General features: G+C 40.1%; 2 protein-coding genes across 3 annotated transcripts in view; one reads left to right on the top strand and one right to left on the bottom strand.

Annotated features, from left to right (window-relative positions):
* The window catches only part of LOC139443682 (protocadherin Fat 4-like), a 71,668-nt gene extending 64,440 nt beyond the window's left edge, over window positions 1–7,228 (bottom strand). Inside the window, exons 1-2 of the mRNA XM_071224621.1 lie at window positions 6,428–7,228; window positions 540–769 (exon numbers count right to left, since the gene is read on the bottom strand). Of these exons, the coding sequence (XP_071080722.1) occupies window positions 540–769; window positions 6,428–7,228 (1,031 nt within the window). The remainder of the gene's footprint in view (window positions 1–539; window positions 770–6,427) is intronic.
* A 5,182-nt stretch (window positions 7,229–12,410) lies between these two features.
* LOC139444151 (tRNA pseudouridine synthase Pus10-like) overlaps window positions 12,411–21,379 on the top strand; it is a 24,796-nt gene continuing 15,827 nt past the window's right edge. For both annotated transcript variants that reach the window (XR_011651748.1, XM_071225049.1), the window contains exons 1-6: window positions 12,411–12,434; window positions 13,636–13,770; window positions 17,696–17,827; window positions 19,074–19,160; window positions 19,864–19,898; window positions 20,889–21,000. Coding sequence is in view for 1 of the 2 variants with exons in the window: in XM_071225049.1 (XP_071081150.1) it covers window positions 12,417–12,434; window positions 13,636–13,770; window positions 17,696–17,827; window positions 19,074–19,160; window positions 19,864–19,898; window positions 20,889–21,000 (519 nt within the window). In the remaining variant the exon portion in view is untranslated. The remainder of the gene's footprint in view (window positions 12,435–13,635; window positions 13,771–17,695; window positions 17,828–19,073; window positions 19,161–19,863; window positions 19,899–20,888; window positions 21,001–21,379) is intronic.

Genomic DNA, 21,379 nt, shown 5'->3' with positions numbered 1-21,379 from the left:
TTTAACGCCGCACTCAGCGATATACAATCTATATGACTGCGGTCTGTAAATAATCAAGTCTGGACCAGACAAACCAGTGATTGATATCATGAGCATCGATCCATGCAATTGGGAGACGATGAAATGCTTCAACCAAGTCAGCGAACCTGACCACTCGATCCCGTCAGTCGCCTCTCTCGACAAGCATAGTCGCCTTTTACGGCAAGCATGGGTTGGTGAAGACCGGATCTTCACGGCTAAAACACTCGTGACACATACAAAATATATACTGGCAGGTGGAGTTCTGGGGATGCGGTTCGCCTTGAATACGCTTATAACCAGACTGCAGACTAAAGTACATTATATATATAGAACTTCACAACGGCATTGTATTTCCGGAAGAAGAATGTTTAAAATTACTCTTGACTGGAAGCTAAGTGCCACGACGTGCCACTGAGCTACAACGTCGCCCGTTTAGAGTTGGAGGCCATTGGTCAAAGATTGAAGCTGGCAACTGTTCTAGTCGCGGAAAGGTAATTATGTCGATGATGTTGTCTCACCTCACCCCCTTGCCGCAGGTGGAGCTGCAGAACGTCCAGGGCGTCCACTCAGTGACCACGCAGTCCTGGACACAGCATGGACCAGAACAGTTTTTCTTTTCTACGAGCTCAGGACACGACTGACCGTGACAGTGTCCGTCGACCAGTATAGACCTAATGCGCTCCTTCTGGCCACGCCCACAGTGACCATTGTCCAGTTCGCACAATGTCCATTGTGACCAGGGGGATACCTGCAGGAACACAGTGATGTCATAGTTTCAAAACTTGAACTGAAGTCTAGTAGAACTGTTAACTTTACTTTCACTTCATGTGAGTTCATTGTAATAAGAACCGCCATTATGTAAAAGTATAGAGCTCCTGGCAAAATGGGAATATTGTGTGTCTTGTATATAAAATTATATATGCATTATACTTCATTATATATCTATAACATGTTTTATGTTTCAAGTAAATACTTCGGGGTATTAATTATAGGAATGCCATGTCCATATGAGCTGAGAACATATTTTATGTTGGAAATTTATTCAATTGCAAACATTAAATTTTATTTATTGGGCTTGACTCACGATTCTACATAGCTGACACTTTTGTCACCATGAAACAATATCAATTTCGCCTTACTATTTCATCATCTCGGACCCCGAAGTGCCCGGGTTAGAATTGGTCCTAAACATCCCATTGCTGGAAAGACTTAATTGAATGGGGTTGTTGGGCTCTTTGGCAGATTGCCCCTATGGCACTGATTCGACTTTTTCAGTCTTTCTCTGATAACCTGCATCCATATATCTAGAATACAACTTTTAATTCAAGCTGCGTATTTGACATCCACTGACAATTTGTTGGACAGTCTCATTAAATGCATTGCATAATCTACATTTCATATTTATCAACATCATCATTGCCGTTATCATTTGTATTATTAGAAGAAGTATTATTTACAGATTATGATAAATAAATGCAGGAGATTTGGTGATCCTCGCAGTCAGGATGGTTAGGTTCAGTATCAGCTCATGGCCCCCGCAAAGAATGTGAAGACTTCTGCATTTCCCAAAGTGTCAGAAGGGCTTTGTTCTGCGACAGACCTCGGTACTCCCCCAATGTCAGTCAACAGAATGGGAGACATCAAACCTAAGGCACCTAGAGCAATGGGGAGTCAGACAACTTGATACTTCGGAGTGAGGTCTGCATATTTGCCATGTTTTTCCTGAATCTTGTCAATCACATTAGTGTCAGACGCGACAGAGAATTCAATGTCATAATTGATTTTATTGGATTTATGAAATAGGACAAGATCAGGTTTGTTGGCATGGTTACGTCTAAGACCGTATACGGGCCTATTCCAAAGAATTTTTATAATTATCACTTTTCAAGCCAGTCGACTTCATCCAAGCGAAGGACTCTGCAGGGTGGCTTCTCGTCTCAACACACTGCACATATATTCGATGCAGTGGTCGTTCAGATCTCTCCTTGAAAAACTGATTGTGAGCCGATTTGATATGGCACTCCGCTTGGTAGACAGCAGTACAGAACCATCAACAACATCAACAGGGACATTGAAATGTCCCACACCCTTGGACTGTTTATTATTATTATGAAATAGACGTGTTATAGAAACACTAACTTCATCCAATGTTACTTTCGCGGAATATAATGTTATACAAACTGATGCCATGACGTTCTGTATGGTGACATTATCGTATGGGAATAGAGATTAAGGTGGAGTATCATGATTGAATTTTAATCCACCCGCTCATTTGTATTTTGAATCGTGAATAGAATAGGTAATACATTTTTAATCATACGAGTAAAACGTTCGACAAAGGACAGCAAGATAAGTAGTACCATATCCAAGATTTGTGTTTGTAACTTGTTATACAGTAAAGATTATGCCATTCATATATCCAGTTTTGTCATATTCCCGTCTGTAATGGCTACACCATACAACAATGCTTCAAGCTGTGACTGGGTGTGACATAAACACCAGTGGCAACAGATTGCTGGTTAATTGGCTATTACCCTGACTGAAGCGAAAAGCCATCCTGCATACTGATGGCAGATTATGCTCTCATAACCATATAACCCAAATAGTTGGCATATATAGGACTCTATGACAAGAGCGGGGACTTCAACGTTCCAATAGTCAACTTTCCCTTTATGTCGAGCACTATTCCAGCAGCTACAGCCTTTGGTGTCTACATATCACATGTCATCGATCCCAATTGCGTGGATCGATGCTCATGATATTAATCACTGGATTGCCTGGTCAAAAACTCAATTATTTACAGACCGCCGTCATGTAGCTGGAATATTGTGCGGCGTTAAACAACAAACCAACCAACTACATATCACATGTTTTAGGTACCATTGTGCATGCTTCAACGAGTGTCATTCGACTGTTTAGAAGTTGTTTCATCAGAGTAACAACATCATCATTCAAACTCCCAGTAATGCCTCCAAATGTTTATGGTAGACATGTTCCAAATGTGACGCATCACTGACACAAATCATGTCCGATGCAATTCCTTATTTTCACTTGTACCATATTCCCGTGATATATTCAGGTAAACGCTTGCGTTGCCTTTGCCTGTGTTTATGATGGGTGCTCCCTGTGGGCTAGGATACACTCACCTTTCCGCGAACACCTGATATCACCACTATTTGATGGTGATTCAGAAACACATACTCGTGAAATATTCGGAATCGTACAATGGACTCTGCTTTTAGAAGAAATGTGTGGGGATTATGGAAATGGATTTTGTCGCTGATGTAAAGTCAACATTACAACTTAGCAGATTTTAATATTTTAGGGCATAGTGAATCACAAATGCTTGATCAAAATGAAATTTTAAAAACCCGGAAAAACAAACGATAAAAACTCGAAAGGCTACATCGTCCCCCAAACGAAAAAAACTTCCAGTGCTGGGAATCCCCTTACTAGAGGTTAAAACGGGTTCCCGGTGTTTGAAGCGCTGCGCAATTTCACCGCTCATGACGACCGGGCTGACTCCCAGTCTGCCTGCTTCCGTCGCGAGTCTTTTTCTGTCTGGTCATCCATTTTATTTCAGCCAACGTAACAACCAATCAAAACAGTTGTCACCGCTGCGGCGGCAACTTTAGGCCACGCCCAAAAATAGGTTTGTGTTTGGAAGCCGATTACGGAGATTTCATCACTTTCACTTGGACATTTAAATACTTTCTACGAATATAATATTGACAAAGTTTATATTCGCAAAAAATCGCAATCATTTTTTCCACTTTACCTGCCTTTTAAACATATTTTACGAGGGCTGGTCCAAACGTTCTGAGCTTAACAAACAAAAACAACAATTGTGAAAGTGTTTTTAATTTTATATTTCAAAATAATATCCCTGCTTTCCCAACATTTCTCATATCAATAGTGAGGTATTTCAATTCTAGTCAGGAAGAAGTTTTCTGAAGCCACCCTGTAAAACTCATTGACGGCAGCTTTGAGGTCATCGTTGTCGTCATAGCGCTTTCCACGAATGTGTTTGTTCAGTTTAGGAAACAGGTGGAAATCACTTGTTTCCAGGTCTGGCGAGTGTGAAGGGTGAGGAAGCTCTTCGAACCCACATTGTCGCACAGCAGAATTTGCAAGTTTTTAGGTGTGAGAAGAGGCATTGGCTTGAAAAAGTAGAACTCCAGCAGTCAGCATTCCTCGCCCCTATTCTTTGATAGAATCTCCCAGGCGATGAAGCAAATCAGCATAGTAGGCACTGATCATCGTCTTTTGACTTTCTAAGTAATCAACAAAGATCACACCTTTTGCATCGCAGAATACAGTGGCCATAACTTTCTTCACTGATCTTGAAGACTTGAATTTCTTTGGTCCCGGAGAAGTGGAATGGTTCCATTCCACGGATTGATGTTTTGACTCGGGATGATAGACGCATGTTTCATCAGACTTTACTAATCTCTTTTTGAATTTGACAAAACCCTCCTGAATTAGCTCTAATTTTTCTCTGGCAATGTCATGTCATTTTTCCAGAATTTAGAAACTTTGGCACCCAACGAACATATATCTTATTCATCTGTAACTGTTCATGAATAATAGTTTCAATGGATCCATGGCTTAGACCTGTGTCTTCCTCAAGTTCAACGATTTAATACGTCTATCTGACAGTATATGTTTTTCCATCTCCTTGATTGAATCTTCTTTGATGGAAGTTGAGGGATGTCCAGACCTAGGGTCATCATCAAGGCTTGTTTTCCCAGCCTTACACACATAGCTGTCCAACGTTTAACAGTGGAATAGCTAAGACACTTATCCCAATACACATGTGACATGCGGTCATGAATTCATTTGGGAGTACCTTTCTCTAAAGGCAAAAACGTAATGACTGCTTGGAACTCATTCTTTTCCATTTCTGTGTCCATTTGGACCCCTGTCACGTTCAACTAGCTGTACAAACGGCCTCAACAGACTAACTACACGTGCAATGAACTACACAAACAATGTACTACATTGACTAATTCACTTTGTTATGGCCCATCGTTGAAAGTTAGTCAGGCTTAAAACTTTTTGACCAGGCCTCGTATTCACATGAAAAGGATCACAAGTTATCACAGTCTAGATCGCCGTCTCCCATAGATTTACATGTCATCTTATTTACAATAAATACGAGCGTACATCAAATGACACTTCGTTTCCAGCTAATATATAAAAAATTGACATTCAATGAAAAAATGATATGAGTTTCGACATGTGCTGCTCTATCAGCATGGATAGTGTTTCTTTGAAAAATCATTTTCTTAAATTCACTATCACCATGTCTGAATTATATATGATAATGTTAATGTTCTTGAGACCATATGAGAAATGTGGTGGAACTGTATTTATCTCTTCTTATACTCGAGAGAAGGTTCAAATAGTCCTTTCTTGAGTGAGGTATTTATCATTTTCTAACAGAGGAAGGTAAAAACGAGGATTCAGAAATCTTTGTATGTAATAAAGGAATGGTTATTTATGAGCAGTTCTAAGGCTGTATGTTATGTTTGACCAGACAGAGTAAGGTACCATTACGGTATGATGGTGTCATATAGTTATGTATTTCATCATATAAACACAATGTACTCATACGCTCCAATAAGGGCACCCAAGAAGTTTCACATTATATTTGTTAACAGAAGTATAGCTTGGTAAACCAGTTACAATTCTTGCTGTTTCAATAAGAATTGTAAAGTGTGCGTTGATTTATATCAGAATCTATACTTAGAACCAAAATAATCACATATATCTCATATCGTTTTATTTTCACAAATACGTATTTTCTAAGCCCATTTATCATCCAATTTCGATTAGGTTTGGCATTTCGGTGTATCGCTCTTGTAAAGAAATGTCTTTCCTTTCCCAAACATCTACATCAATCACACAATATGTCAACACCAACAACCCGTATATACCCTCTACATCATCCACCCGTGATGACACCAGGTGTTTGTGAAAAGGTGAAAATATCCTGACCCAAAGACGGCACCCGTCACAAACACATGCAAATGCAAGTCATTTCTTCAACCGGGAACATTTGGTACAAGTCAACAATAATTGTACCTGAAGAGTTGTGAAATGCAGATGCCAAGATCTGGAGCTCCTGGAATATTGTTCGACATAAGAGGACTATAGTTGAAAAAGTTAACTATTGGAAAGTCAACCCTTCTTGTCATACCGTTACTACTGTAGATATCTCATTTGTGACTGAATCTTTATGCATAGATCTAAATATAAAGTATCTGAGACTGTTTCACTGGTAATTGTAATTAATGCTTATTATAAGGAATTGCATCAATGTTTAATACCAATTCATCGCATTGATTAACAGGTCGTGGCGTTAATATAACAAAGGTTTTATACTAGTTTGTTTAATACTTACTTTACAATCCACGTTGTTGTATCTTTCACATCCCTTATAGTCAGTATGGACAGGCTTGTCGCACGGCTTCCCTCCGCAGAAGGCTTCTTCTACATACCTAGTCCTGGTCATATTGGCATAGCCACACGTGGCCGGACATTCTGACCACTGACTCCAATCCCCTTGGACACAGTCCACTGGACAGCACGGACCCTCACACTCCCTCACCTCCTGGGGGATGTCGATACACATCTTGCCACCACATTCCGATTTCTGCTCAACAAACTTTTCTCGAAGCTGTGTCCCTGTCTGTTCACACTGTGCATTGCAAGATTCCCACGTCATCCAGCTCCCATACACACAATCCTTATAGCAGCATAGCGTGTTACACAGCTTCTCCGTTGTCCGGTCGTCACAGTACCCTCCACAAGAAGAAGGGTGGATTTGAAACCTATACCTGGAACATGCAATTCTTGCACCAGGGTCAGTACAGGACGTGGTTGAGCAGGAGCAGGACCAGGCGTACCAATGGTCCATTAGGCAATTTCTGGGACAGCATTTACGGTTGCATGGTTCTGTCTCCGTCGTGTTGTAGTTGCATTTGCCGTTGCAACTCGCTTCCTGGAGAATAAGTCGGGTTCGATCCCGAACGCCTGTGTCGCCACATGATTCTGAACAGTCTCCCCACCGAGTCCAATCTTGGAGCGTGCAATCCTTTGGAACACACGACCCATCTCCTGGGAAGGCTTGGGTGGGAATGGTTAGTACCAAAACTGTCATTATTTTGATCATGGTGTGTATTTTGAAGCACGAATCCTCCATTTTGTGTCTTTGTCTGCTCCTTAAACCTCGTATGGAGGTTTAAATAAGTGGAAAACAAAGATTATGGATTGTCCTCTAATGCAAAAAAGCATCCAAAAGCTAATCACCTTCATCTGTTCATGTTGATTTTCTCAATGCCAACTGCGATGTTAAAACATTCCAGCGTCCAAATGCCGACTGGTTACGTATTTATACCCATGGTAGTCTTGTACCCTGGCTGGTTGTATATGTTGAAAGGCTTTAAGGAAAGGAGGCATTATTAGTATGCATCGCCCGCCCTTAAGATTAGCCCATTGATCCCAACAACACATGTTCCTTATTGGCACAAAGCCCTGGGCTTCTTTAGTACATGTGAGCATATGACGCTGTATATATCATAACATGGAGAAAATGTAGATAAGGTTTTATGTATTTGACTCGCGATAGTATTCCTTACATAGCTTTCTGTAAGATGAAAAACATAAGGGTATGTACAGCTATATTCGTAACCAAAATTACTTTTTTGTGTCAACGTATTTAGTTGTTAGCGATCGAAGGTAACGTTGTTTATTTCATCTGGACAGAGGTCAAACATGTAATTTATGTACACTGGTCAAAACTTGAGTTTATTTATTGGTATAGATCGGTTTAGAATTAATGAGTACCGGTGTGGTTGTTGCTGAAGTACATTCTTAAGTTTACCATGCGTACTTAGGACAATAGTGCATTGTATATCAGCGTGTGACCACATTATTTGTACGTGACCGCTTTAGGAAGTCTGGGATTTTATAGCACATTAGCAAATTTCACAAAAGGCAAAGCACGTATTCATTCTAAAATCACCATCACCCTATTCGCAGGATTCGTTATTGATTCATGTTATGGAAATGCTTTCTTACGAATAGTGATATAGTATCCTTTAATCCAGTTCAATACTTTATTCGACAAGTTTGCGTGGTGACCTTTGGTATCATTCATAACAAATACATGCTCTTGTATTTTAACATAAATCGGTGTGTCACAAAATACATGTTGCATTTTGACAAAAGCAAAATGAGGTACATGTATTTGGATATATTTGTTCATATGATATACCCTGTTTGATTTAAACGAGTGATTCAGATCAACATGGAACACTTAATGAATGGGCGGGACAGAAACCTATTTTACCATGAGTTTCCCTCTAACACATTTTTGTATGTATTTTGTACCAATTAGAGGCCGACAATTTGACAAATTGTCCCCGCAAATACTTGAATAATAATAAAGAAGCTTCAGACTGTTGAAGAAAATTTGCCTGTCACAAAAATTACATTGTTGCAAGGAGTAAAAGAAAATTCAGGCTCACATCAAATGGTCGGCCCTTATAGCCAAAATTTTAGTATTTTGACTTTCTTTCGCGAATGCTTTACAGGGATCCATTCATATATTTTTTACCACTATTTTGCCCTTTACGACCTTTTCAATGGAAATTGTTTCGGTGGATAATCGAGACTGGGTATTCTCTGGCCCTGACTTTGTATATTTACATACTAGTATGCATTTGTAACATAGTGTCTGAAATGTAATGTAATTTTCTATCGTTAATTGGAACGTTTTGTACGTCAAGCATATGCAATCCTAATTACTTTTAAAACCTTCTCCAAAGAAAACATATCACATTGCATAATCGTGTAATATATAAATATAGGTTAAACCAACTTACATCTACGATTTGACAAGTTATACTTCACTAAAGGACAAGTCTTTTCAGTCATATATTATCAATATTTTCGCTTTGAATGTCATTTAGAACTTCGTTGAACATGAAGACAAAGAACTTTACTAATTGCAACTTCTTTGTGTTTGTTGGGAATGTCTGCTCGGATTGACAAACCAAAACAAGGGAATTTGGCTCAAGATGTTTCGGGCATATCAATGACCTGATACCATTCAATAATCGTCAAATAGCAAATTCACTTCCACTCCCACCTGAGATAGACATACACGAGACAAGTGAAACAACCTCGTCTGTTTCATATTTAGATCTATGTACAAAGATTCCGAGTGACAAAAGATATTCATAAGACTGTATGACAAGGGGTGAGACCCGTGGATATTGCGGGTTAGAATAGGTCTTCAGCAAACCATGCTTGCAGTAAAAGGTGACTATGCTTGTCGTAAAAGGCGACTAACGGGATCGGGTGGTCAGGCTCGCTGACTTGGTTGATGCATGTCATCGATCCCAATTGCGTAGATCGATGCTCATGATATTAATCACTGGATTGTCTGGTCCAGACTCGATTATTTACAGACCGCCGTCATATAGCTGGAATATTGCTGAGTGCGGCGTTAAACAACAAACCAACCAACAAGGGGTGACTTCAACTTTCCCTTTATGTGGAGCAATATGCCATCGGCTCCAGCCTTTGGTGTCTACATTTTAACAACTTTTGAGGTACAATCAAGCAAGCTCTTCCTGCAGAGAATTCAAAGAGCGTCATACCACTTTTGTTCAAAAGTTGTTTGATCAAGGTTACCCCATTCCAGATAATAGTAACACTTCCAAATATTTAGGGTAGACAAGTGGAGGACATTTCTAAATTAGACGCAAAATGATGTCTGATGACATTCCCTCTTTTGACTTGTACCATATGTTCCCATGTGGTTGTGATTGTTGTTGTTGTTGCTGTTGTTTTTTCAGGTAAACAATTGGCTGCCTTTTTCATGTGTTTGACATTCGGATATGAAACGAGATACCAAATTCTTGCGTGGGTTTATGGAGAATATTGGGTCGAACAACAATGCATGGTGATGTTTGTGTGTGGGAGGTCGCGAGGTGACGAGTCATTGTATGGACACTTTGCTGAAGTACATTTGATGTAGTAAATCGGATTAGAGCTACTAATCTTCGACAGCTTGCCGAACATCGATCCCGATATCTATAGGTGTTATACTGTTCAGGCAATGTTTCTTTGTCATACGCGGTATCGTATCACTGCATTGTCTGGTCCATCACTTGATTGTCTGGTAAAGACTCGATTGTTTACAGACCGCCGTCGTGTGGCAGGGGTACAGCTCTGTGGGGTCAGGAAACAAACAACACGTATTATCATGCAGCGTGTTTCAGTGGTAGGTGCTACCCGTAGGGCAGGACATGCTTGCCATTTTCGCGAACACCTGGTGTCATCACTGATTTTCAGTGATCAATCCATAGTATTTCAACCACTTTGTTGCCTTATGCGCCAAATGGAACGGTTTCGGCAGATAATAGAGACTGTTTTTTTCAGGGTCATATCGATGTCCCAGCCTGAACTAGAAATATCGGAGACCAGTGAGACCGCTTCATCTGTTGCATATTTAGATATATGTGTAAAGATTCAGCGTCACAATACACTCTCCACATGACTGTATGACAAGAGGGATGACTTCAATTTTCCAACAGTCAACTTTCCCTTTAAGTCGAGCAATATTCCTGCAGTTCCAGCCCTTGGTGTCTACATTACACACGTTTGAGGTAAAATCGAGCATGCCCTTTCTACCAAGATGTCCAAAGGCGTAATACGGCTCTTGTTCAGAAGTTGTTTGATCAAGGTTACAACATTCAAAGCGTCAGCAAAGCTTTCAAAATGTTTAATGGTAGACATGTGGAGGACATTTCCAAATTTGACGCATCAGTGGCAAAATGATGTCCGAAGCAATTCCCTTTTTTCACGTGTGCCATATATTTATTTTTCAGGTGAAAAAATGGCTTGCCTTTGCATGTGTTTGTGACCTGTGGGACAGGATACGTTCACCTTTTCGCGAACACCTAGCATTATCACTATTTCGTAGTGATTCCTAAACACATGCTCATGATACGGTCGGAATCGTACAATCGACTCAGTTTTGGCAGATATTTCCTATGAATATGGAAAGTGTTTTGTTGCTATTATGTGATGAGGGCATAGATGTTCGGGTAACCTCTCTGTGCGGTATTGTTGTGGTAGGCAACAATCACAAAACTACCTGTATCATTTTTCCAAAGTGCAGAAAAAACAAGAATAGAGGTGCCGTCCATGTACAATGTGTCCTCCTGTTGAAGTAAACGCAAGCACAAGAACCTATCTGCGTCCCCATCATTGCCGCACAGGAAGTAGGAGAGTTCCATCGGTTGTCTGCTGCCAGGATACAGTAAATCGGCTCAGGACTGTATGAGCACTGGATTAAAATCACATGTAGTTAAATGAAGTAAGAGTATGAGATAATCTCAAGTTAAAAGCACATTTGGTCACATGTTGTAAGCGACTCGGATAATCTCAAGTTAAAACCACACTTAGTAACATGCTGTAAGCGACTCAGATAATCTCAAGTTAACCCACATTTGGCCACGTGTTGTAAGCGACTCAGATAATTTCAAGTTAAAAGCACTGTTGGTCGCATGTTGTAAGCGGCTCAGATAGTCTCAAGTTTAAACCACATTTGGTAACATGTTGTAAACGACTCAGATAATCTCAAGTTAAAAGTTAGAATGGTGTAGTAACACATGGTCACTGACAGTGGGCAAGTCCATATTTATACATGAGGGAGCAATTTCAAAAGTGTATGCTTTTTGCCATAGAAACTTAATTGTTTGTAGGTGTTAGGGAACAGTAATTTATTATAGGGGTGGGGGTGAGTGAGGGGAGGGTCATCCAATATATTACAGTCCTTTGGGAGAGGGTCATAAAACATAAGTCACATATTTGGGGAGGGTCGTTATTTTCTGTACATTAGTGCATCAAGAAGCTACGAGAAAATTAAAATCATGATCACGATAATGCTTCTTTGACGTATTTATGATATACATAAACATTAGCAAACTTTGTGAAAATAAAACTGAAATGCATTTGTTAAGAACTAAAACATAACCAATATGAAAAGCAATTGGATGGTTAATGTTCATTATTATTCCATATTTATAATTTGACCGAATATTTTTGTCCAAAAATAATATCCGATAGAGGCGGACAATTCTCCAGTCTGTGAGATAGGTCTGAAGGCTCTACCTACCTGTAGGATACTAATTAACTGTTAGATAGGTATAAATCATATCATCTTAGTTATAAAATCAGAGTATCGTTTGAAGGACTTTAATAAAACCTGCTAGGACTACAAATGTAACTGAATTAATGTCCCATTTGACTCAAAGCTGCGAGATCGTTTTGTTTCGTTTTAAATCGTTTTACGTCTTTTCGACGTACCCAGAAAGATGGCTGCCCCCATGGATGTAAGCATGGAAAAAAATATTTGCTAATGTGATACTTGACTGTAGACATTATTTAGCTACAGGAACCGAGAGTTAATGTCTTGCCTAAAGTATCAGTTAACATATCTGACAGTTGTCGACATACAAATGTTCGGTGTTATCTCAATTACTTTTTGTCTTGTCATATTTTACACACGTCACCTGTTTTCGTGACAATTTAAGCGAGTGCAAGATATATCTTCAGTCGCATAGGCTATAGCACGTTAACCAAATCTTGACCCACGAGATGTTTCGGTGGCTACTGCACCCTACAGGCTGCTCTTTTCAGAAAGTAAATGGTTCTTTTTGCCAACAAGGCCTGAATGGCTGAGATTCGAGCATAATGAAGAGGATGTAAAGAAATCCCAGGCCTGATAAGATAGTACGCACATAAACTGATTAACTCGTTCACACACAAATATTTTGACACGCTCCCAATTTTTGGCAGGCCCAGTGATATAGTGACTGACCCTTACTCAAACTGTTTGACCCAATACCCTTGCACAACAATAATCAAATAGTCTCCTCGTTTACATGGCTTAGTTACATGTACATCGATATTTCCGAGACATTCTGAACATGCTGAAGTTTACTTATCATTAAATACATCTTTAGACATACAGTATTTTTATATGTTTGAATTGCCACCAACGACTGGTTAGTATCAGTTTTAAACAAATTTAATTTTAATTAATTTAATTAATTTAATTTAAACATGTTAAATGTAATAAAAACCAAAGATTTCTTGAACAGTTTCATTTTGTGAACATGTACTCATGTGACCAGTTGACTACAGCTATGGTAAGGAGATAGGAAGTGTTCAACAGGTTCAAAGGCTATCAGTGAACCAATTAGTGTGCACCCAGATAACTTGATAAACAGCAGTCTACCTTATTTTTGTCACTGTGTGTATCATGTTGTATTGTCAAAGACAAATCCCAGCCAAATCTATTAAACATGTTGCAGATAAACATGTCAACTCTGTCAACATGGTCAGTTAGTCTAAAAATGAACATGATGAATCTCAATAATCACTACATCTATAACAATTTTTTTGTTTGCATACATTGTATAGCATGGTAAGCTAGTTCAATGTGATTGGATGCTCTCATTGATACATGTAAGAGGAGACAGCTTCTACATTTCACACAGACTCCTTCAAATGCTTGCATCACTATTTCAGTTGGAGCTGTTGACGTCATCGGATGCAGAGACGACATTGATTGCAGGAAGCCTGGTAGATATTGGCTGCTGTCCTCGATGTGTTCTGCGATATCTTGGGGAGAAAAGGCCATGGGTGTACAAAGCAAATCAAGAGGTGAGGTTATAGCATAGTGAAAAACCTGGAGAGTGTGCTGCAAACAGATTATTACATAGCATTCTAAACCTGTAAATCTTCCTGACTTTTCACTGCTTAGGAAAACTTTTCATGATAAGTCCCAAACTGAAAAATAGGGCATTTGACATTGCAACATTAATATGATATTCATTATTCGGGACATGTATAAGAGTCAGCACAAGGCCCAAATAGTATGATTGGTGCAGTGACAAGTTATATACATTGGAACCCCATAATCGAGTTAATTGTTGCATGGCCCTATCCTATTTGTTGTTGTTATTCCACACTCAGTAATATTCCAGCTGTATGATGAAGTAAATAATCGAGTCTGGACCAAAAATCCATCTTTCAGAGGCAAAGGAGTTAACTGACTGTAAAAGTCCAGTTTCCATCCTTGCCAAACTGGCCTGGTATTTCGTGGCTGGATCGTAGCGCCACCAGTGACGTTACGAGTTATGTCCCTCCTATTGACCAATCGGATTCCACCCCTCATATCATCATGATCATGTGCATTTGCTTTAAACAAAATGGTTGCGCCAAGTCAAGACGAACTGATTGATAACCAAAATCTATGTTACAATAGAACGGATCTTACTTCGCAGGAGTGCAGAATCTGCTCCACAGTTTACAAACTGGAAGTCAATTTAGTTACAGGATTTTGATTGGACTATGTCATTAGTCCAGTCAAAATATAACTCCATAATTCCCGATTAGTTTGGCAAGGGTGGAAACTGGACTTTTACAGTCAGTTAGCTCCCTTGCTCTGGGAAGATGAGACAATCCAGTGATTGATATCATGAGCATTCATCTACAGAATTGGGATATGATAACATGCATCACCCTTTCTTGGAGTGGAAGGGGGAAAGAATATATATACTCACACACAAAAGAAACGCAAGTGGTTTTAAGCAAATAGGTAACAAACACAGAACCATAAATATATACAAGTTTACGCTGGTAGTGAAGCCTGATGGTGTTATCAATATTTTTTATTGCCTTTTGGAAGCCCCGAGTAAAAACACAACATAAAAAACGAATCACCAAAACGCACAATTTCAATGAATATGTGGGTATCATGCACCCATTTCTCGCGATATCGAAAATGCACGAACTGTCACGAACTGCCGTGGGTATAAAACTGTGACCGATTCTTGGACCTACCACTCCTTGGTCAACAATGCCATGCCAAACTCAAATTCAGAGAAACCAGGCTATCGGACGTTTGGAAGCTGGAGAGTCTGTCCAAGATGTTGCCCATCATTTCAACGTTAACATAAAAACAATTTACCGTCTCCTGCATCAATCCAATGTTACACAGACCACAGATGACCTTCCTTGGAGTGGTCGTCCTAGGGTCACCACACCTCGACAAGATCGGCAGATTACCCGTCAACACCAGCGACATCTGTTCCTAACTGCAAGTGAAAGTGCTTGACAGACCATAGGAACACATAATCGGCACATTAGCCAGGACACTGTGATCCGATGCCTCCGTTCCAACAACCTCAGATGTCGCCGACCAGCACGTCGTCCTGTTCTCCAACCACGGTATCGACAAGCACGACTTCAGTGGGCACAGGGTCATCACAATTGGCGTCATCGTGAGTGGAGGCGTGTCATCTTCTCTGATGAAAGTTGCCTTTGTGTCTCCCATGCCGACGGAAGAGTCAGATTTGGCGGCGTTGAGGGGATCGTTTCGCTGACAAAAACTTTGTGGAAAGGGATCCATGGGGTGGACTTAGCGTCATGATATGGGCAGGGATTGGACTTAATGCAAGACTTGGACCCATGTGCTTTCTGAATGTTGGTCAAGGTCGGGGACAGGGCGTCACTGCTCAGTGGTATATCGACCAAGTGATCAGACCCCACGTTGTTCCATTTTTTGCACAACATCAACAACACATATTCCAGCAGGACAATGCTCGTCCCCATGTTGCGAGAGCTACCATGGCCTGTCTGCAACAACACAACATCCGTTTTCTCCCGTGGCTAACCCTCAGCCCTGTTCTGAACCCCATCAAACACTTCTGGGATGAGGTTCAAAGGCGTCTGCACAATGTGCGCCCAGTCCCTGCAACTGCCGATGAACTACGCACAGCTTCTCTGGATGTGTGCAGGAGGATCCGTAGGGCCTTCACAAATCATCTGATCCACTCAATTTTACAGGAGATGTGTGGCAGTGATCAATCCTAATGGTGGTCACACCAGGTATTGACTGACATTTTGGGTATTGACCCGAAACTGTGTAAGCCCTTAACATTTGAAAAAAACCAATTATGTCATCTGCCTTTTAATCCATTTAACTGTCTTCAGTCAAATTTTTGTCAATCTTGCCCTATTAGTATTTCTTGTCTTTACTGTTGAAAATAAGTAACATGTGTGCTGCATACTCGACTTTCGTTTCTTTGCGTGTGAGTATACAATGTCCAAGTATGCTTTCAGGATAAACTGATCATCATAATCACTGATATATTTAGTCTAGTCCATAATCACTGATATATTTAGTCTAGACCATAATCACACTTATATATTTAGTCTAGACCATAATCACTGATATATTTAGTCTAGTCCATAATCACTGATATATTTAGTCTAGACCATAATCACTTATATATTTAGTCTAGACCATAATCACTGATATATTTAGCCTAGACCATAATCACTGATATATTTAGTCTAGACCATAATCACTTATATATTTAGTCTAGTCCATAATCACTGATATATTTAGTCTAGACCATAATCACTGATATATTTAGTCTAGTCCATAATCACTGATATATTTAGTCTAGACCATAATCACTGATATATTTAGTCTAGTCCATAATCACTGATATATTTAGTCTAGTCCATAATCACTGATATATTTAGTCTAGACCATAATCACTGATATATATAGTCTAGTCCATAATCACTGATATATTTAGTCTAGACCATAATCACTGATATATTTAGTCTAGACCATAATCACTGATATATTTAGTCTAGTCCATAATCACTGATATATTTAGTCTAGACCATAATCACTGATATATTTAGTCTAGTCCATAATCACTGATATATTTAGTCTAGTCCATAATCACTGATATATTTAGTCTAGACCATAATCACTGATATATTTAGTCTAGACCATAATCACTGATATATTTAGTCTAGACCATAATCATTTATATATTTAGTCTAGTCCATAATCACTGATATATTTAGTCTAGACCATAATCACTTATATATTTAGTCTAGTCCATAATCACTGATATATTTAGTCTAGACCATAATCACTGATATATTTAGTCTAGTCCATAATCACTGATATATTTAGTCTAGACCATAATCACTTATATATTTAGTCTAGTCCATAATCACTGATATATTTAGTCTAGTCCATAATCACTGATATATTTAGTCTAGACCATAATCACTGATATATTTAGTCTAGTCCATAATCACTGATATATTTAGTCTAGTCCATAATCACTGATATATTTAGTCTAGACCATAATCACTGATATATTTAGTCTAGACCATAATCACTTATATATTAAGTCTAGTCCATAATCACTGATATATTTAGTCTAGTCCATAATCACTGATATATTTAGTCTAGACCATAATCACTGATATATTTAGTCTAGACCATAATCACTTATGTATAAAGTCTAGTCCATAATCACTGATATATTTAGTCTAGACCATAATCACACTTATATATTTAGTCTAGACCATAATCACTGATATATTTAGTCTAGACCATAATCACTTATATATTAAGTCTAGTCCATAATCACTGATATATTTAGTCTAGACCATAATCACTTATATATTAAGTCTAGTCCATAACCCTTGATACTGTGGTAGTTGTTAAACATTTAAACAGTTGTTAAATTGGAATGGACAAATGTTGCAGGACCTGCGGAAGCTCGTGTGCAAGCTGTGTGAGGAGGATGACCTGAGCACCTACGGCAGCAGTGGAACTACTCCCTGTCCGGTGTGCCTGGGAATACTGGAGGATTTCTGCGGCACTGACTTCCTACAGAAGGTGAGATGTTACCATGGTTACAGCAAGACCCACATGTCTCCCTAGGGGCAGCCACAGCTAGAATAGGTACCCAAATGTCTCCCTTGGGGCAGCCACAGCTAGAATAGGTACCTAAATGTCTCCCTAGGGGCAGCCACAGAGAGAGCAGGTACCCAGTACCTATGTTTGTCTCCCTATGGGGATTTCAGGGAATAGTTGGTATCCAATGTCTAATCTTGTCTCTCTGTGGTTTATCCAGGGCCATGCTTGTCTCTCCTGTGGGGATTTTTATACTGAAGAAGTACCCAGGTCCCCTTCCTTGTTGTTACCTGGCTGAGTGTGCACCTCAGTTCTCGTGTCCTACAAATGGTGTTTGTGATAATAGCTCCATGAGGCTGTTTCAGTAGGCTAGTGCACTGTCCTCATCTGTCTGAGATCTACATGTGTCCTACAAATGGTGTTTGTGATAATAGCTCCATGAGGCTGTTTCAGTAGGCTAGTGCACCGTTCTCATCTGTCTGAGATCTACATGTGTCCTTCAGATGGTGTTTGTGACAATAGCTCCATGAGGCTGTTTCAGTAGGCTAGTGCACTGTTCTCTACTGTCTGAGATCTACATGTGTCCTACAAATGGTGTTTGTGATAATAGCTCCATAAGGCTGTTTCAGTAGGCTAGTGCACTGTTCTCTACTGTCTGAGATCTACATGTGTCCTACTAAAGATGGTGTTTGTGATAATAGCTCCATTAGGCTGTTTCAGTAGGCTTGAGCACCGTTCTCTACTGTCTGAGATCTACATGTGTCCTACAGATGGTGTTTGTGATAATAGCTCCATGAGGCTGTTTCAGTAGGCTTGTACACTGTTCTCAACTGTCTGAGATCTACATGTGTCCTACAGATGGTGTTTGTGATAATAGCTCCATGAGGCTGTTTCAGTAGGCTAGTGCACTGTTCTCATCTGTCTGAGATCTACATGTGTCCTACAGATGGTGTTTGTGATAATAGCTCCATGAGACTGTTTCAGTAGGCTAGTGCACCGTTCTCATCTGTCTGAGATCTACATGTGGCCTACAAATGGTGTTTGTGATAATAGCTCCATGAGGCTGTTTCAGTAGGCTAGTGCACCGTTCTCATCTGTCTGAGATCTACATGTGTCCTACAGATGGTGTTTGTGATAATAGCTCCATGAGGCTGTTTCAGTAGGCTAGTGCACCGTTCTCATCTGTCTGAGATCTACATGTGTCCTACAGATAGTGTTTGTGTTGCAGATAAAGCAGTGTGTGGACAAGAATGGCTATGAGTTTGTCAACTACCAATGCTCACTGTCGCTGCCAGTCTCCAACATCCTCAGAGAGGTAAGGAAAGATATTACTTATCCTGACATACTATAATGATTACGCTGAAATCATCTGGTAGTCATTCATCTCCACTGATACCAAAGCTTCTAAATGCAACTTAAAGATACTGCTAATAACAGTTACTTCAACATACAATGTTTCTATCCTTATTTAGGGCTAGGTCAATTCTTCCAGTTGCCATCAACATGTATTTCTTGTGTGCTGGTAGCTACAAAAATATATTCAAACTTGAAAAGCAGAGTTAAATGTTACTTCTTTGCACTAAAAAATGACAAGGGGAAACCCTGATCATGCTGATGGTAACAGACAAGCTGACTTTGTTTGAAAAATACAGTATACTTATATGAATATCGCCGATGTTTTGTTCAACAACAAAAATTGATAAGGTACTTTATTTGCCGGTCCACATGGACTGGCAGTCACATGAATTACCAGTCCAAGCCTAATTTTACCGGTAAAAAACATTACTGGTAAACAGGAACACTGTAACCATGGTAACTTCCAGCAGACCTGGATGCTAGATGGTTATGGTTCTGAATATGAGCCAGTTGAGACTGGGAGATGATACACTTTTACTAAACATATTTTATTGTCCAAAGAGACAAAGGGATTGGGCACAAAGACACCACTAATTACCGCATTCTCCCTTATTACACGTGTATGCCAATAATTGCTTTAACTCAAATATATTTTCTTTCAGCATGCTCTTACGTTACACCTTGGGAACAAATTTGAGTAAGTTGTTTTACATCTGCAATGAACATTAATTCCCAGCTTAGCAACACGTCCCATCATCCTACTGGGTCAGCTGGTGAAAGTAGCAGGTCGACCTGCATCCGAGACTCCTCACCACCATTGTGGCGTCTAAGGCGTCAAATAATCGCAGTGCAAAGGTGCGCCCCTGTGATGGAGGCTTTGAATCCAGGTCCACCTTCATTTTGTTTTTAGATTTGTCAGCACCATGCTCATGGGCCCTGGGGGGTGCGGGTGGCCCAGTCATCTGAGGCGCCGCGATTCGCTGTGCAGAGTTGCGTACTTTGGGCATGTCAGAAACCTATGATTGTGGTTTTGAATCCCGGTTTGCCCCGATTATGTTTCTAGGTTTGTCAGCACCATACCCGTGCTCGTGGGTTTCACTGAAGTGGTAAACGTCTAAGACCACTTTGGGCTTTCCTCCCACATTAAGCTGACATGCCGTGATGTAACTGGAATACTGTTAAAGCGGCGTTAACCACAACTCACTCATGGGCTCCGACCCGTGATGATCTGGGCTAGAATAGGTCTTCAGCAATCTATTCTTGTCATAAAAGGCGACAATGCTTGTCGTTAAGGGCAACTAACGCGATTTGGTGGTCAGGCTTGTTGACTTAGTTGATGCATGTCACCGTGTCCCAATTGCGTGGATCGATGCTCATGATATTAATCACTGGATTGTCTTTTCCAGACTCAATTATTTACACACTGCCGTCATATAGTTCTAATATTGCTGAGTGCAGCGCTTAACAAGAAACAAACAAACTAACAAATCATGGGCTCCACTATATTCAGTTTGTTGTGACATGCCTGTATATATTTTGACACTGACACATGTGCAATGGGTTATGGCACGCCATGTTCGAAGTCTCAGAACAATCTCCCACAATGATGCCCATATTATTGTCATATTTTATGCCATCTTATGGGTCAGTACATAACAGCTGACAAATGTTGTTTTATTAAATCCAGTTTTGCATATCATGGTTTGGATGATGAGGCTATCCCATCCGTGAAGGACATCTGGAAGTGGTTCTCTGGCCCCGAGCTGTCACGGATACTGGGATCATCATTCCAGCTCAAAGTGAGTTATACACAAACAGAGTTAGTCTCTGTTACCATGGTACATGATACATTCAACAGGAATTTCACCTGAAAGTCTGAGCCTTGAGTGAATGACACTAAAATCAGATCATGTTGTAACTATTTAATCATATCAATTAGTGTCTCAGACTGAAGTCTGCACTGACTTGCCTAACACTCCACATTAATTTATACCACCCCTGGGGTGGTCGGGTAGCCTAGTGGTTAAAGCGTTCGCTCGTCACGCCGAAGACCCGGGTTTGATTCCCGACGTGGGTACAATGTGTGAAGCCCATTTCTGGTGTCCCCCACCGTGATGTTGCTGTAATATTGCTAAAAGCGGCGTAAAACCATACTCACTCACTCACTATACCACCCCT

The sequence above is a fragment of the Haliotis cracherodii genome, unplaced genomic scaffold, assembly GCF_022045235.1.
Source record: "Haliotis cracherodii isolate W230 unplaced genomic scaffold, xgHalCrac1.p SCAF_5, whole genome shotgun sequence".
NCBI classification, from domain to species: Eukaryota; Metazoa; Mollusca; class Gastropoda; order Lepetellida; family Haliotidae; genus Haliotis; species Haliotis cracherodii.
The sequence above is the reverse complement of the archived record's forward strand: the minus strand, read 5'-3'. Positions and strand labels throughout refer to the sequence as shown.